At 40.5% G+C, this 18242-nt stretch overlaps 3 protein-coding genes across 3 annotated transcripts in view; 2 read left to right on the plus strand and 1 right to left on the minus strand.

Annotated features, from left to right (window-relative positions):
- Window positions 1–6594, plus strand: part of cemip (cell migration inducing hyaluronidase 1) — a 125174-nt gene extending 118580 nt beyond the window's left edge. The window contains exons 24-29 of the mRNA XM_026294208.1: window positions 681–866; window positions 1330–1534; window positions 2299–2385; window positions 2721–2878; window positions 3175–3275; window positions 4260–6594. Of these exons, the coding sequence (XP_026149993.1) occupies window positions 681–866; window positions 1330–1534; window positions 2299–2385; window positions 2721–2878; window positions 3175–3275; window positions 4260–4387 (865 nt within the window). The 3' untranslated portion in view covers window positions 4388–6594. The remainder of the gene's footprint in view (window positions 1–680; window positions 867–1329; window positions 1535–2298; window positions 2386–2720; window positions 2879–3174; window positions 3276–4259) is intronic.
- A 742-nt stretch (window positions 6595–7336) lies between these two features.
- mesd (mesoderm development LRP chaperone) lies at window positions 7337–10636 on the minus strand. The gene is made up of 3 exons (XM_026293007.2): window positions 10453–10636; window positions 9249–9481; window positions 7337–8198 (listed from the first exon to the last, which is right to left on the minus strand). Exons 1-3 carry the CDS (start codon window positions 10606–10608, stop codon window positions 7934–7936), a joined length of 654 nt encoding a protein of 217 aa, XP_026148792.1. The 5' UTR covers window positions 10609–10636; the 3' UTR covers window positions 7337–7933.
- Window positions 10637–13640: 3004 nt separating this feature from the next.
- On the plus strand, window positions 13641–16953 carry tlnrd1 (talin rod domain containing 1). The gene has a single exon (XM_026294229.2). It carries the CDS (start codon window positions 15294–15296, stop codon window positions 16356–16358), a length of 1065 nt encoding a protein of 354 aa, XP_026150014.1. The 5' UTR covers window positions 13641–15293; the 3' UTR covers window positions 16359–16953.
- The last annotated feature ends 1289 nt before the right edge of the window (window positions 16954–18242 follow it).

Consider the following 18242-nt stretch of genomic DNA (forward strand, 5'->3'; position numbering starts at 1 on the left):
GTTGCTGGTTTTAAAGTTGTGATTAAGGGTCTTGTTTCAGACAGTAAAAAGCCAGTGAGCTAAACAGATCATAGTCTTTGTAATTAAAAGTAAAGAAACTTGCTTTAAACATTTCTTTTTTTTTTTCCTGGTTGAGCCTATTTGGGATCACAATTTTCTAATTACAGGTGTAACCTCTAGCACTCTCTGTGGAACAATATAAGGAAATTCATGCATAAGAACGTGGGCATTTGGTAAACCAATCATAAACTGTAAAGTTTTAAGCATACATTTTTTTCAAAACTGTTCAACATAAGTGCATATAACAAGCATCTTGTTTGCAGTACACTACATAGTGATAAACATCCACTTAGACTAGTGTATAAAGCTTGTGCAAGTCAAATGTGATTGCTAATCTAATGCATAATTTAGCTATGAACAGCAGGTCGTGGATATTTTAAAATGCTGTTGTTGAAGAAATGTACAATAGCTGACTACCTTGTTTTCTTAACTGTTAACTGCACTATATAGGATATTCAAGTATTATAAGATGCAAGCTTAAACTAATTTGTTCAGATCTTTTCACATTTCCTATAAAACAATAGGTAGAAATCATTGTGTGCGGTGATCCTGTGGATTTTCAATGTGGTTTTGCAGTAAAATGAAATCAGTAATATATTGCTCTGTTCGTTCTGTTTCAGAAATGACTGGATCAGCGTTGGCATCTGCTACCCAGAAAACACCACCTTCACTATCATCTCTGACATCCACAACCGCCTGACCAAACAAACTCGCAAGACCGGCGTCTTCATGAGGACAACACAGAGGGAGAAGATTAGCCACAACCACCAGACCAGAGGATACTACTACTGGGATGAAGACACTGGGTCAGATAAAATGGCACATTCAGCTTAAAGAGTCTTTGTTGGCTATAGGCTTTATAAATTGTTCAATTACTGATTTTAGGCTGATCTGGGTGAAAGAGCTCTGCCAGGCACAGTATAGTTCTCAAGAACTGGTGAAACAAATCCAAAGCTAAATGGAGAGTGAATATTGGGCCTGCATTCACCATATGGCCTGACACAAAACTCTAGTTGTCAATACACATATACACTGGATGTGTAAATAAGGAACAGTTTGCCAAAACATTGTTTTGTCTTCTCTAACATATAAACTTTCTTTTTCAAATAAGTTTATCTAACTTCTCTGATTGCCTGACTGCTCGTGCCGGCACACAGATGACATGAGCCACACTACTTTAACTTCATTTATCAAAAATAATGCTGAAATTTGTTCTCTGAGTGTTAGAAAAAGTCTATGCTCATTAAAGCTTTACTGTGTGTATTGCAGCCTGCTCTTCCTGAAGGCACAGGCCCATAATGACAAGGAGCAGTTTGCCTTCTGCTCTGTCAAGGGTTGTGAGAGAGTGAAGATTACAGCTGTCATTCCTAAAGGCAGTCCACCCAGCAACTGTATGGCCCAGGCCTACCCCAAATACTCTGAGCTGCCTGTTGTGGATGTGCCCATGCCCAGAAAGATACCTAATGCCAAGCTGGTGAGAAGAATATATTCATACAGGTGTATTACATTTTCAGTAGAGGCTGTTATTGACAGTTGTAATGGAAGAAGAATCTGATCACACTAGAAGGAAAAGCTCAGTGACATCGTGTCTACCACGTTCTGTAGGTAGCTGACTGTTAACTCTCCAACAGCTTCTTTCCTCCTTCAACAAGGAGCAACTAGTTTTGGTTTAATTAACTACTGGTTAATTAACTATGGCATTCACCATTAATGGTGGTATGTTCCATTTACAGTATGTTCCCCAGTGAGCCATGCAACCATTAGTTACACTAGTTAATTTTTATAACAGGGGAAAATGTCTAATGTGAAAAAAAAATTGTTTTAATGCAGACACAAAACGAACAACACAACATGGAGTACAGACTGAATATGTTTATTAGATTTGTATATTTTCATTGGGTGTGTTTTTCATATCTTTATCTGTATATTCTGCTGCCTCACATATTTTGCACATATGTTTCAACATTTGTACACCTTATTTTTGAGAAATGCAGCCCACTGTAATTAATGTCCTGTTTGTTGCATCTGTATTTATGACACTATGTTTCTCTTGGCTTTATAATTTCACTTTTCCTGCTGCTGAAACTGTCTTTCTATGTGTCTTTGACTGTATATAATGAGTTAATGAGTTTAACTCCACCTATAGATTGCTTCTGTGAAATTCCAAATATTTAAATATTTTATATGATGTTATATATTTACATATTAAAGTCTGTTTCTTTGTATATTTGTTCTCAGCAAGGACCAGAACACTTCCTGGAGGTCAAATTGGAGTCCTACAACACTCGTTTCTTTCACATCAAGGAGGACTTTTCCTTTACTGAGGTGACTTTACAGACTGGATGTCAATGCATTTTAGAACAATGGCTCTCCATCAAACTGATGAAGAATTAAACAATATACTGTAAACATATTAGTTATACAGCACAAAAATGTGAAGAATCTTTAAGAATGAAGAACCAGTGACTATAGAAACCAGTTGAGAACCATTTTGGACGTGATGATTTATTTATTCATCATGCCTCTGACTCATTACACAGAATGTGATCTGTGTTATTTGATGGCAGTTCTGCTGAGTTAGTGACATTAACTAAGTGCAAATGCTGTCATTTTCTGACTCCCAGAACTGTAGTGTAATTCCCCTGGCTGTGTTGTGACAGGTGAATGGCAGGAAGCTGTACCAACCAGAAGATGGTTTGCAGCTCACAGTAATCGATGGGCATGATGGAAAGGTGGTGGACAGCAAAGGCTTCAGGAACGCTATCCTACAGGGCATCCCCACACAGATAGACAACTATGTCAGTGGACTGAAAGATGGGTGAGAAGCAGCTTCTTTGCTGTTCAGCTGACCTAAAATCCCTCAGCTGTTCCTTTTATCTCTCATTTTAACATTGTTTATATTGATTTATCACCTTTTATTGCGTTTCTGTGGAAAACTGTTTTCATTGTTTGCCATATTATTATGTTACACTAGGCCAAATTCAGAATTATTCTATAACCAAACTGTGTCTCAGGCTCCAGTATGATACACATACTGCAGCTTAGAATGCACATGCAGCTACTATCACCTAAATGTAAACACTAAAATCATGTGCCGTCTTTGACTCTCTCTAGCTCCATTGTTCTCATGACGTCTAAGGGTCGTTTGGTTACCAGAGGATCCTGGGCTAAAGTCCTGGAGAGACTTGGTGCAGACAAAAACATCAAATTGAAAGGTAATTATTTCTGTACCAAGCTCTACAGAAAGAATTGTGCTTATAGTGGAACATTACAGCACTTTAGTTTTTACAGTTTTACCCACGTTGCGGTTTGAAAATGTTTATTATTATAATCATCATTTATTGGATTATTTTAAACACAAAGAAAGATCCAATAATGATCTTTCATGAATAAAAAGATCTTTATGGTAGAAATGATTTTCTCATTGGGACACAGAAAAATTAAAAGCTAGCTACCCAGGTTTCTTTAATTACATATATTAAAATGGAAAACAACACAGAACACATGATAACATGGCTACAATTAGTGCCTAATGATCAAAGGAATGAACACAAATATGTGTATACACATAAAACAATTAAATATTTTATAATATATCTTTATAAATGTAAGGGTCCATCCATCCAAATTACACCTGTAGATACAGTGTTTTAGAGGCAACTGACTTTGCATCAGATGTTTTGTTGACCCACAGTTTTCCAGTTTATATCCTAGCACCTGCTAATGTATATGCATGAGAATGAAAAATGTTTTTCTTTTCCTTGAGCAGGACACTAAACATTCAGTATAACCACCAATAGTGATGATAGTACCTCATCAAAGTAAGGGAACACCAGTAACACTTTTCCATTAACCAGTCATTATGACATCTATGGTGTGATACAAACAATTAAGTTTAATAACAGAGACTGTAATTTGCAGCCCTTTATTTATAAGTGAGCCCCCAGCCCCTCTTGAGTTAGTACTACCCCCTTAGGGGGACAACTTTAGCTCCTGGAGCTTGTCTCCAAAAGAGGCAGCAGGCAGTGGAGATGAAAGTGGAACCCTGGACCATGGCCTCTGTTTGAAATTGCAGGAGGACCACACAGTACTGGACCCCTGTGCTGTTTAGGTGTGACTGTGAGACAGGAAATTGCTGAAAAACACCTCAATTGTCAGATAATTTTCCCTTATGTTAAAGTTGTTTGGTCTCCCTGCAGATAAGCTGGCATTTGTGGGCTTCAAGGGCTCCTTCCAGCCTGACTGGATCCATATGGAGGTGGACACTGACCATGCCAAGATCCATGAGGTCCTACCTATCCCTGTGCTGCAAAAGATGAAGCTATGAGAAGCATGCAGTGTGGGCATGACAGCCAAGAGACTATGTAACCCCCAAATACTGACACACACATCCCCTCAAAAATATACATGCACAGTCACACACACATATACACACACTGCCAGCACTGCAGAGTCAGTTGCTTCAAGCCACTGGTCCACATATTATTTTTTCTAGGCTTGACAGTGAGAAAGAATGATGTGATTCTGTCTGTTGAAAAGGGTAAGACCCTCTCCCAGAGCCAGCACTGCCCATCAGGTCTGGTAAATGAACAAGACACACACAGTCAGTAGAGTGACCAAAACCTCTTTGCCGTATTAGCTCTTTGGCAACTGTGGCTTGGAACAGCAAAAAGTGTTTATAGCAATGTGTTTGTCTCCACAGACAGACACATTGCTGCATATCTATTGAAATATGACAGATATCTATTCTTTCTGTGGCTGAACACTGTCATTGCATAGTTAACATCATTACTGTATGTTTACCTGATATTACTGTCAGCTAAAGTAACTATTGGACTTGGTTAGGTAACCATAACAGTTGTGAAAGTGTGAAAATATACATTTTGTGTTACAGCTGACTATTGCCTCAGCCCCCTGTGCTAATACTGCACTAACCCACCTGTCAATCTGATGCTTGATTTTACCCTCATTGTTGAACAAGGCACCGGGAGAGTTGCTGACTCTCATCCCTGCTACAATCCACCCCACTGCATGCTGAAGGTCACAGTCTGATAAAGACAACAAACACAGCATCTGCAACAAGCAGACAACCAACTCTGAGGTCCCAAACTGAACACATTCCTCCCCTCAGTTCTGCCTGGAGAGGCAGTCAATGAAAATCAGCAACAAAAGGATGGAATTCACATTGCTCCTCCTGAATCCAAGGTTTGACAAGTGGTTGGGGCCTCTTGTCCATCACCCTGGCATAAGCCTTACCTGGGAAACTGAGCAGTGTGCAATCCAGATAACTTGCATACATCCTCTAGACCGCTTTTTCAAAGACAGGGAATTCCACCCTAGTCTGCCACTCCACAGGTAGTATCATTCTTCCTGCAACACCGAAGAGAGGTGTCAACCAGGACAGAGAATACTAGTGTAGAAAATACCAGAATTACATTGAAACGTTAGAAATTATTACAATATGTTTTGTATGAATGTCATTTATAGGAGACTGGGTGGGCCTGTTAACTGTCTCACAATAATTTACATTTTACATTGATTGTTTAACAACAATCATTTGCAAGAGTCTCCTTTTACTGCCTGGTTGTTTGATACTCATATGGTATTTATACTACCTACAGCCCAATTCTAAAGTGGACCTCCACAGTGTCAGTCCTGGTTGCTAGGCGATTTATGATGCAAACTCAAATCCTCTAAATGAACAGAGGAAACAAAATCCAACAAAGCCGAGCTAGCTAATGAAACACATGTATAATGTGTGTGAATCAGTAAGTACCTGTTTTGTGCCGGTCTGTCTGTTTAGTGGTTTTATCATCCTGCTTTGTTTGGTTAAATCGTTTAAAGAGAGAAAGCAGAAGAAATACAAACCAGAAACATTCCTGTTTTGGCTCCAGACCAGTGGTTGGTGACTTGCTCTGCTACATTCCAGGCACTCGCTAACTTGATATTGTGATGTTTTCTCACATTTTTTTCATATCAGTGTTTGTGATCAATCTGTCTGTGCTTTCGGAGTGAACCAGCAAGAAGCCCATAATAATATATAAGATTAAATTAAATTGTCCACTTACTGTTAAATCAGTGAATTTTACAATGTGCAATTCCCCCATTTCAAAATGACATAGAAATCTATGTTCCAACCTGGCGAAACAAAAAGAGTCCCCGACCCTTTGCCGAAATAGCTGGTCTTTTTTCGGAGGTTGTAGCAGTAATTTAGTGTTTTGTATGTTCGTGAGTTTTTAAAAATCCACAGATTCCTAAGAGATATATTTTATACTTATTTATTGTACAGACATACTTCAAATGTATAAGATGCATCTTTTGCGTTGTAATGTTATTACTGTCCTGTGTGTATACTGTCTGTAGGAAACATTATAGCTCCAATTTAAAAGATTTGTCCCAGACCATCACTGCATATGATTCTTGGTATAGTTGGCTTGTTTTAACTGTACACAAATGGATGTGTTCTATATGTGTGTGGCTTGGGCTTGTAAAGTAATGAAACTTTTGTACAGAAATAAATGATAACAAAATGTTTTTCTGATTTTATAGTCAATGTTCCATAAAATTGTATAATATGCTGAAATATTAATCCCTAAAATTATAAAACAAACTGTCACCTTGTTAGTTTTATGAAGTTATTATTCCTCACACTGCAAATCAGTCCACTTTAGTTAAGTCAAAAATGTTTTGTGAGTGAAAGTTGTTGCTGTTGATTTGTCATGAAATTACCAAGCTTCTCTGGTAAGCAATGATAGGCTACTTGCATAGAAGAATGCATCAGATTTCAATTTTGCAGGCATATGACTGAAGAAAATGACATTGCTTTCTGGGGCAGCATCGTGGCTGAATGGTTAGCATTGTCGCCTCCCAGCAAGAAGGCCGTGGGTTCGCAACCCGGCCTTTCAGTGTGGAGTTTGCATGTTCTCCCGTGGGTTTTCTCCAGGTACTCCGGTTTCCTCCCACAGTCCAAAAACATGTATGTCAGGTTGATTGGTGACTCTAAATTGCCTGTCGGAGAGTATGTGCGGTTGTGTGGCCCTGTGTACCACCCAGAAGAGAGCTGGGATAGGCTCCCCCCTGTGACCCTGGTTAGGAAAAAGTGGGTATAGAAAATGGATGGATGGACATTACTTTCAGGTGATTACACTGTATGCAGCATGTTACTCTTACCTAAGTCAATGTTTGTGCTATGAATTGAAGGCCAGCAGGACAAGAACTACCGCAGACTGGAGTGAAAGAAGACATGTAATTCAAACCTGAGCCATGAAAGACCTTGTCCATTTAAATACAAATGTTTATTTCATAGTAAGTGAAAAATCGAACACAAAAAGTGGGTGATGCTCTCATATCAAATCTTGATGTGCTGCTGAACATGAAAACAGTCTTACAGATATGGAATCATTCATGGGACTTTCCAGTCTGTGTCTAAATGGTGGAAAAAAAAAAATCACTTCTTGAACTTAATATGTCTTGTGACAGAAAAAATTAAAAAATGTAATCATGCTTTCCTTAAGTACCTTTCAAACAATATGTGCATGTATTATTATCATTTAGTGATAATCTAACACAAAATAACAAAATCAGAAAGCAATGACAACTGACTTTGAAGAGCTTACCACCTGGACACAATGATTTTAAGAGTGTACTCGGCCCTCAAGGTGAGTTGGAAAAAAAAACACAAACCTTTGAGTAATGATTCCAGCTCACCAGTCGAGGTTAATGTACCCAAGAGGATTTATTTGTTCACTCAAACGACTGACTTTGAACCACAGCATCTTCATGTGGTCCTGCAGCCTCTCATGGGTTTACTGCTCACAGATTGCATGTGAGAATAAACATCATCGAAGGCTAAAACATATGAGGAGCTCCCATCTCACAGCTCCTGTTTCAGATGGCTGGCGCTGTTCCCCTCTAAGTCAGGCTTCTTGTGCTCTGACTTCTTTTTGCTCTTCTTGGCTTTGACATCATTTTGCTGCTTATATTTGGCATCATCCTTCTTGGCAGCTTTACCAGGAAATACCTGTCCTTCTACAGTCACATCAATGCAGCGTTCCTGGGACACAAGGAAGTCTTTGACCTCCCAGGCCAAACTACCATCACGCAGCATGAAGATCACTCTGTTGGAACCCACCACGAACCTGCAGGAGGACAAGCGGATTAGGTACCAGGTACTCTTCATTACGATACAGTAATCTCCATTGTAATATACTGCTGCTGTCTTTAGTGACTATACTTATTAGCTCAATTAGCAAAAATAAACAGCAAAAACATCATTATGGATTACTGATTGTAGATGGATGGGCAAAAATGGAAATGTATCCATATAAACTGAAATATACAATAAAACGTGCAAAAAATAAAGGGATCTGAATAGTGTTTCTGTGCCCACTATACGATGTTAATGTGGCACACAACACTGGAATAAGATGAACCATCATTAGTCCCACACTGGGCAATACAAGAAGAGAACATGTGAAGTTTGGTCATGCTGATCAGCCTACGATGAAGACCCAGCTGTTTGTGTACTCTGGCCTGATGGTGAGCTATAAAGGCCAGTATGACAGCACTCAGCATTGAGCCTCTCACACATATGTCTAGTTGGTCCAAATTCACATCTAAAAAAAATGAAAAATAAAAACAAATGTCTCTTTTGAGGGATCTTCTCTAAACCAGCCAGTTAGTTAAAACATCTAACTAATTATAAAGGCTTAAAAGAATTTACAATGAAGCCTTCATTTGGGAATGATGTGATGCCTGGTAATGGCATATTATCAAAAGATCAGACTTCCATACTTTCAATTGAACAAAGTGTCTACTGATGAAAACCTCAACTGAAAGCACCTGACAAAAGCTAGTAAGTGGGTCTTGAACATGAACAAGTAAATATCTTAAGACATCAACAATACTGAATCCACAGTACAACATCAGCTGCACATTGTGTCAGTGCTTTGGCTGCCGTCTGGAGCAGCTACTATAATTTCTACAAACCACCAGATGTCACTAGTCACACAGTTTAGGGCCCTAAAGCTTCAAATCCCCTTTTTAGTCTTAAAACCAAAAATGAGGCTTTGTATGTACATGTAATTTGATAGATGATACTAAATACTAAAATGACTCATGTCCAATAGAAAGATAATTAGAGAAGCTAATTCTTATAAAACAGCTCAAAAAGTTCAACGAGCACCAACCTCTGGATATCAAAGTTGGCATTGAAGAGACTGCCCTGCCACAGGCCTGTGATCTCCTCTGTCTCTTTTTCAGTGGGATCTCCTGACACTGTAGCGAAAACCATCAGAGTCCTGCCCTTCTTGGACATCTTGAGTAGCTCCTCTGGTTTAGAGGGGTCCACCTTGGAGAAGTCAATGGGAGGAGGAGACCTCCTGTGCTCTGGGAGGTCACCTTCCTCAATGTCATCATCCTTCTGCAAAGCCAAGAGAAGAAATTATTTACAGCGAGAGTGAAAGTTATGATGGCCAGGACACAATATACCATACCGTCAATAACATTCAGTAGCAGCAGTACATCTGCTATTTACTGTACTTAAATATGATTCTAGAGCAGGGGTCTACAATCCTGGTCCTCAAGCTCTACTGCCCTTCCAGTTTCTGATTGGCTGAACACACCTGATCCAGGTAATCAGCACTGGGTAGGGCAGGTATAGTTAGAAGAAAAGGAGAAGGACAGTAGCACTAGAGGACCAGGGTTGAAGACACTTGGTCTAGAGTATCTGTATTTTAATTTTGCACAGCTTACCTCTCTACACTTCAGCAGAAAATTCTGGATCTCCGACAGAATTTGTATCTCAACAAGAAAACCTATTGACTTATAACACAGTAATCTAATTGTCAACATGTCTGCTGGATTTAGCCACAAATTCTAACTCATATCAGACCTAAGGTTCTCTAAATATACCTGGGTAACTGCAGTTAAAATGGTAGTCTAGCCTTATTTAATGGTAGTCTAGTATTCAGTCTATCTTTTAGATGTAGATGTCTGAATGCGTCACCACTCAAATCAATGAAGAGGTATTCAACACAGACGGCTATGTAATGATTGACTGAAGAGTTTCCACGCTGCGTTAAACCAGGCATGTTTAAATAGAAATAATATACAATTAAACTTATATACCAATAATTCACAACTGAACGCTAATGGAGTTACTAAGATGTGTAATAATGTAAGTTAATATTCGTTTTCTCTAATCCTGAGAGCTTAAGCTCATTTTGCTTAAGGTCATATAAACTGTTAACATTACTTTTCCTTATATAGCGCTAACATTTTGGATTGTATTTCACATTGCGGTATTGGGACGTTTACTAAAGTAGCGAACAGGGCCAGACTGGGAGCTATTGTCTACAGGCTGCCGGAAGGAAAACCAACACGCTAACGTACCTCCCATTGCTCCAGAAGCCGTGCCATATCTGCATCACTGTAGTCCCGAATATCCTTCTTCTTCTTGAGTTTATCTTTATTGTCAGTCGCTAAAATACAAAGCAAATGTGTGCAGAGCAGGAGCACTACACACTTCCATCTGAAGTCAGACGCCATGTTTACAGATGGTGCATTCTGATTGGCTGTGGAGTCTGCCGGTCATAAGACGAAAGGGGCGTGTCAGAGCTGTGAATAGCCGACCGGTGGCCACACGCAAGAGGAAGGAATTTCAAAATAAAGCCAGAATTTGTACAACTTTTCTCTCGTGGTGAAGTGGATATATTTGTTGTTAACCCCATCCATTATCTATAACCACTTATTCCTATTTAGGGTCACAGGGATCTGCGGGAGCCTATCTCAGCTCTCTCTGGGTGAAAGGCAGGGGTACACCCTGGACAGGTCACCAGTCCATCACAGGGCCACATAGAGACAAACAACCTCACACACTCACACTCACTCCTATGGGCAATTTAGAGTCACCAATCAACCTGACATACATGTTTTTGGACTGTGAGAGGAAACCAGAGTACCTGGAGAAAACCCACGCAAGCACAGGGAGAACATGCAAACTCTACACAGAAAGTCAATGTTCCTGCTGGGAACCAGGAACCTTCTTGTTGTGAGGCAACAGTGCTAAACACCATCCACCCTGCTGCCCCCTCATAATATCTCCAAGATATTTTACTTCTACTTTTCTTCTACAGTTCAAATTCTTGTGATTTGTATTTATTAGAGATATCAATCCGAGACCAAATTATAGTAATATGTCTCCATCATGCCAAGAAGCAGGAAACACAGCATATGTTAACAAATAATTTTTATCCCTCAGTGAGCATGTGACCAACTTACTGACTCATTGTTAGAAAGCAACATTTAAGGGCCTGCAGATACTGGAGATCAGCCAAGCTGATCAGCCATAGAGCTGTTTCCTTTCTGGCCGACTCCACCCAATGGCACTGTGCCCTGTGCAGCTGCAAGTCCCACTGACAGCACAACAGCACTCACTCAATGTGTTCATCGCAACCTCCCACGAGGAAGAAAACTGGGTCTGTTAGTATGCAACAAATCTGAAATTTATCATTCCTTGAGTACAAAAGTTAGAATGTCGGTTTGAAAAAAAAATGCTTTGAGCTCATTTGATGTTTAAAATAATTTTGGAGGAAACTATTATCAAATTTTGGAATAAAAAGCCATTCAGTGAATTATGCACATGCATTATAGTAAAAAAAAAAACAACGTACCATTGCTGAAATATTTCTGCAAGTTGAGTACCATCTCCCTTGTATATCTAATTATTTGCCCATCTGCACTAATAATAACATATAATTCAAACAGTGATGTCTTCCAGGTAAATCTATACTTTTTACATGAATATTTCCACTATATGCTACATAGCATATGCCATGTGGGGGGATATTCCAGAAAGCAGGTTTAGTGAAAACCTAGAGTAGTTTAACCATAAGTTAAGTTTTCTGTTACAGAAACAGAGATCCTTAAAACCTGGAGTCAGTTACTGTGGTAACTTAATCCAAGAAACTAAATCCAAGAAACTAACCTGCACACTGGTCTCCTTGGTGCAGAAGCTGTCAGACAGGCCATTGCATTTCCTCATTTATACCATTCATATCAAAACTTTGATCAGAGTACATTTATTTTCAGAGGTTTGTGTCATGAGAAGCAGATAAAAATCAGATTTGGCAGTAGTCAATAATTTATCTTTACTGACGTAATAGTTTTTATGATCAATCAGTCAGTGTGAGAACAGCAGTTTCCTCCTGTGTATAACATGGACTTATAAATCAGTTCAGAACAAACTTTTTTTTTCAATTTTGCATTCTGAAAATAAAGTTGAAACGCTGAGGATAAAGTTGAAATATTAAGTTTAAAGACAAAGTATAGCCTAAAGTCAAGGCAGATTGTAATGATTTGCAGAGAAAATGCAGCCTACATGTTCAAACTGAATTGTGTTTAAATGGTCTTACTCTTATATAGTGCTTTTCTACACTTGAGTGCACTCAAAGCACTTTACATTAGTTCCCTTTAACTCACTCATGCACACAGTCATACACATACACATACACATACACATATACATATACACAAACACACACACACCGATGCACTGCCATGAAAGGTGCTGTCCTGTTTGGAATGAAAACCACTGGATGCTGAATAATATTTAATTTTTTTAATGCGTCAAATATGTTCAAACCTAATGAACCTCTACAGTAGCCTATGCCTTCCCTGTACAATCTTATATTTCATTTTGAGCTGCTGCCAGGTGTGGTTTTGGCCAGTTGGATTGGGCCTAAAGGAATATAAAATGTAGTCCCGTCCTGCTTTTTCAGCTGTAGCCTACTCTTAAAAGAAGTGTGGTAATTGTTAAATGAAAGGACTATGCATAACCTAACTATATTTTTCAAACTTACACATTAAGTTGACCTGAACATTGTGCAGGTCTGATCAAGAGAGCAACGGGGAGAGCTTGTACGAAGTAATACTATCAAACTTGTTAAATCCACCCAATACATTTCCACAATGGTGGAAATGTATTGGGTGTGTCAAAGACACAAAATATGACATTATTAGTGCAGTATTATGGTACAAATAATTTACAATTAGATTAGATTATAACACAAACTATTGCCATTTTCTACCATCCATCCATCATCTATACCTGCTTATTCCTATTCAGGGTCATGGGGATCTGCGGTACATCCTGGACAGGTCACCAGTCCATCACAGGGCCTCATAGAGACAAACAACCTCACACACTCACACTCTCACTGGGCAATTTAGCCAGTCAACCTGACATACATGTTTTTGGACTGTGGGAGGAAACCAGAGTACCTGGAGAAAACCCACGTAAGCACAGGGAGAACATGCAAACTTCACACAGAAAGGCCCCTGATGGGTTTCAAACCAGGAACCTTCTTGTTGTGAGGCAAAAATGCTAACCACTAAGCTATTGTGTTTCCTACTATCTACCAAATATTACCAATTTATGTTACTGCTATGTTTTTAAATGGAAAACAAAACCAGGTTCTTCAGTGGCAGGCCCAGATTGTCAACTGTTACTCTTTAGAAGCAGAAACTAAACCTCTGCTTTTATTTTGAAGACACATACACACACACTTCCGGTGTAATGGTGGTTAGCTAGGCTAGCGGCTCACTTGACGCAGCAGGGATGTCTCATGGCAGAGTAAGTCCCGAAAGTAAAAGTACTCCTAAAAATCCCCGAGGTTTTTTTTTTTTTTTTTTTTTAATAAATATTATTAGTTGGCGGGATGCCGTTCATATGAGGCAACAGTCAGTCCACAGCCATGGCGGAAAGTTAAGTTGTGTTCTTCCGTTGCTACAACTTCGCTCGGTCCAGCTGCCGTTCAGCCGCGACCACACCCTCCCCGCTTCCTCATAGTCCTGCAGCGGGAGCGCGCAGCACGACTTTGAATCTCCGGGAATAACGGCCACTTCTTCCAGCTACGTCTGCGGATCAGTGGCCGTGGAAAGTGCTTAAAAACAAGGGAGTTCAGCGTTCAAAGACCGCCGACTGGTATGGATGTGAGAGGCGACTCCCCTCAGTGGATATGCGGGGCTACACACTCTCTGGTCCCGAGTTAAGACGCGGAGGAGGTGGAGGGCGGACGGACGGACGATACATATGGAGTCGAGGCGACCGGAGCTAGCTTCTAACCCAGGGCTCTGCTTGAAAAAGAAGAGGTTGAAAGTGGATTGAGGAGAGGGGTTGTGCTTTCGGACTGTTGCCCTTTCGGTGGATTTTACTTGTGAGGACTCATGAAATGATGGTGCTGGAGGAAAACGCAGGTCTTCCCGCTGTCCAGAAGAGCTGCCCGGGTGGTGCCCCGTTTATAACCAGCATGAAGACGCCAGGCCGGTCAAGCTCATCGGGAACACGGCGGACAGGATCTCGGTGCTGTTTCAGGCTACTTGCTCTGATGCGAGTGGACACAAAATGATGACAGTTTTCAAAAACGACTCAAAAGGCATCTACTAAATGTTGAGACGATGTTTTCTTGGTCACAGTCATAAACAAGACCACAAGAAAAGGCATCTAACGTTACAAAAATAGCACAGAGGCAGTTCGACAAATGTAATTACAATTGGGAATGTGACCTTATTTCAGAAGATACGGAACTTCTGACATTATTTTCATAATTCTCAATCTGCACTTTGCCTTTAGAAGGCACCTTGGTGGCACTGCATTTTGTGTGTGATTTTATTTGTAACTAAACCTGTGAATTCTTCTGTTCCACAAAACCTGGGACTACAGTAAGAATATTGACTTTTGAATTATTATGTTCAGGGCATTTAAATTAATTTGACAAGATAACAGCATATAACATACTACACTGACTGTGGGGATTTGATTAGCTGTGTTACAGATTACTAATAACCAAGGCAGATAACTCTGGGAACATGCCAGATCTGACTCTAGACTTTTGTTTTAGTATATTTCAGACACATGAATCAATAATGGCGATGCTATTCAAACGTAAGTGAATGCAGTAAATTAGTTTTGCTTTTCCACATGTTTACATTGAGAATAATTGTCCTGTGTGTCAACATATAATGTACAGTGGATTACCTATACTTTGAAGGAATTGAAAGAAGACTGTTTGGCCAGTTGTTATTTAAAGGAGTTTGTAAAAAGCAATGAGGCTCATCTTGAAAATGTCTTAAATAGCATAATGCAGTGTGCAGCAGTAGTAAACTATAAGTAATTGAAACCCTCTTGAAGAGCAGTTTAACCCCTCCCCCCCCCACACTATCCCCTTCTTATTATGGCTAGTGGTGGTTCTGGGAAATCGGCTAGCGAGGGATCAACCAGCACACCCAGTGGCAGTTTGCAGCAGAGGAAGCGTCTCTCCTCCATCTGTGACACATGTAAGGGCAAGATGCAGCTGGTGGCTGACCTCCTCCTGCTGTCCAGCGAGACCAGGCCAGTTATGACCTGTGAAGGTGTGGCAGTGGCCGAGACCTTTGACCAGTGCCGTGATACGGTTATTGCCCGGACTAAAGAACTCTCCATTCTCACCCACGACATCCAAAGTCAGCTTAACATGGGCCGCTTCACTGAGGTGGGCGATCGCCTCTCGGAGATGGCTGACCTTGTGGTGTCTTTGACGGAGTGCTCAGCCCACGCTGCTTACCTAGCAGCTGTGGAGACCCCTGGCTCTCAGACCTGCCAGTCTGGTCTGGTGGACCGATACAAAGTGACTCGCTGCCGACACGAGGTGGAGCAGAGCTGCAGTGTCCTCCGAGTCACACCCCTGGCAGACCTCACCCCCCAGCTCCTGCTAGAGCTATCACAGAACATTTCCACCAACCTCAAGACTCTGACGGACATCTCATCTCTGGCCAGCGAGAGGTCAAGGGACCGCTTCGCAAAAGAGCAGTTCAAACTGAGTGTCAAGAGCATGAGCACAAGCGGCACAGCCTTCCTGGCATGTGTTAAAGAGGTGAAAACACAGCCCAGTGAGTTGACTAGAAACCGTTGCGTCCTCTTTAGTGCTGCTCTGGTCCAGGCTGTCAGTGCCCTTGTCGGCTTTGCCACAGAGCCTCAGTTTCTGGGGAGAGCGGCGAGTATCTCCACTGAAGGGAAGGGGGTACAGACTGCAGTTTTAGGGGGTGCCATGAGTGTGGTTTCAGCCTGTGTCCTCCTCACTCAGGGCCTCAGGGACGTTGCCCAGCATCCTGAGAGCAGCACCAAAATGGCAGACTACCGGGAACGCCTGCGTAACTCGGCATGTGCTGTGTCAGACGGCTGCACTCTGCTCACTCAGGCACTAAGAGAACGCTCCTCTCCAAGGACTCTACCGCCAGTCAACTCTCATTCTGTGAATTAGTTTAGGACGAGGCAACACAATCTCCAGTCCCCTCTGTCCTGTTCTGACGTACCAAAGAGACTCACTTGGGTTATCCCTGTCCATCAGGTTTAGAGTCAGAGTAACATCAGAAGAAGGCTGTCTGTGGGTACGTCCATGTGTTTGAAGTGTGTTAGAATGGTGCACTAAAACAACTTGCAGGGATGTGTGTCGCGCTGGATGTGACTCCTACCCTGGTTAAAAGTGGACACTTGACCGTCAGGCTCCACTGAGAGCCCGCTCTGAACCAACAGACAGCCTTCAAGCCTGAAAAGTTTACCTCAGTTTTCAGCTCCAGTGAAAACACCAGCCTTGATGATGGATGTAGCCTTGCTGTGTGAACCTATGGTTGGCTGACCTCTGTGATTATATGTGCTTTGTGAGATTGGAAAGAGTGACCTGAGTGTCTCAGTGCTTTTGTTTTTCCAACATGTGTGAATTCTTAATTGGTAAAAAGCTGCTGTGAGTGTGTGCCATAGGTTTTACACTATTTACCAGACTTCCCATAGTATTTTAAATTGTTTTGATCATGCATGTAATGGAGTATTTATTTCAACTATTAAAAATGTTTCTGATATGCTGTTGTTGGGCTAATATGCTTTGATTTAAAAAGCCAAACTGATTTAAATGTTCTGTTCACCCAAGTAACAAAGCAACAGTTTCATGCATAGAAACTGCAGTAGCAGTTGATTCACCTCCATTGTTTTTGGTGTTGTGGCAGAAATGTTAAGAAAATTCAAATGAAAGAAATTTAAAAAGACAACCAAAATATGTACATGGAGACAGTTAATATGTAATTTGCACAAACTGACCATTTAATATGAGTAATTTTAAGAAGGACAGTCTTACTCTCTTGCTGGGTGCTTGGGGTACTAGTTATTATGCTGAGATACTTAGCTGGGGCTGGATAGAGATTTAGCCAATTAGTAGTTAGTTGTCTTTAACAAAATATTTTTAAGTTTTGTGTATAAAAAATTTATCTGTAGCTGTCAAAGTAATGGAGTAAAACTACATTATTTTCCTCTGACATGTAGGAATTAGAAGTTTAAAGTATCAAAATGAAAATACTCAAGCAAAAGTATAAGGTTGGTTTGACAGTGTACTCAAATACACTGCATTATGGTTAATTATCCAGGCATTTTATACAATGGTCACCTAGTGCTGAAACAAGTGGTTAATTAGTTTATCATTAAAACTTGACAGTTTGTTTTTTTTTGTTGGTATCAGTTTCTAAAATGTGCTCAGCAGCTTTTTAAAAAGAAATATTTCCATGTAACAGCCCCTGAAAGCACGAACTGTTATTATAGTTATGTTTTGTTGCTCTGTGTATTGAATCAACAAACAAGATGCAGCATGGTAATTAGAGATCCTTGCAGGTGGTAGAAGGTGTGTTTTTAAACTTTGGACAGATCTGGGCTAGCTGTTTTTTCTTTCCATCCAGTTTGTATAATGCAGATTACATCCTTACTTTAGCTTTGTATTGAACAGACATAAGTTGGATACTCTGCTAATTGTTTGTCCTGCTGTTACACGTAAAAGTGTCTACTTGACGCTATATAATATGAAACCAAACAAGTAAGGTTCATCACCAAGTTCATTGTTCAGAGTAATTCAAATTTTATGTGTTATATTGTCAGTGCACAATGCTTTTAAGCCTCACAAAGCACTATACTCAACCGGTGTGAATTGTCCTGTGAGTTAGTTACATGTCTTAAAAACAAGAATGTTTCCTGTTGCTATCAACCCACATGAAGTGAACGCAGATGTAGTGTTGCCCTTGAACATCCCAGTCCATGGATCTGCATCCTGTGTTCTCATGCCCTCTCCAGTTCAACTCAGGGCTCCTCCTTCTGTAATAAAGCTGCT

The sequence above is a fragment of the Mastacembelus armatus genome, chromosome 3, assembly GCF_900324485.2.
Source record: "Mastacembelus armatus chromosome 3, fMasArm1.2, whole genome shotgun sequence".
Lineage (NCBI taxonomy): Eukaryota > Metazoa > Chordata > Actinopteri > Synbranchiformes > Mastacembelidae > Mastacembelus > Mastacembelus armatus.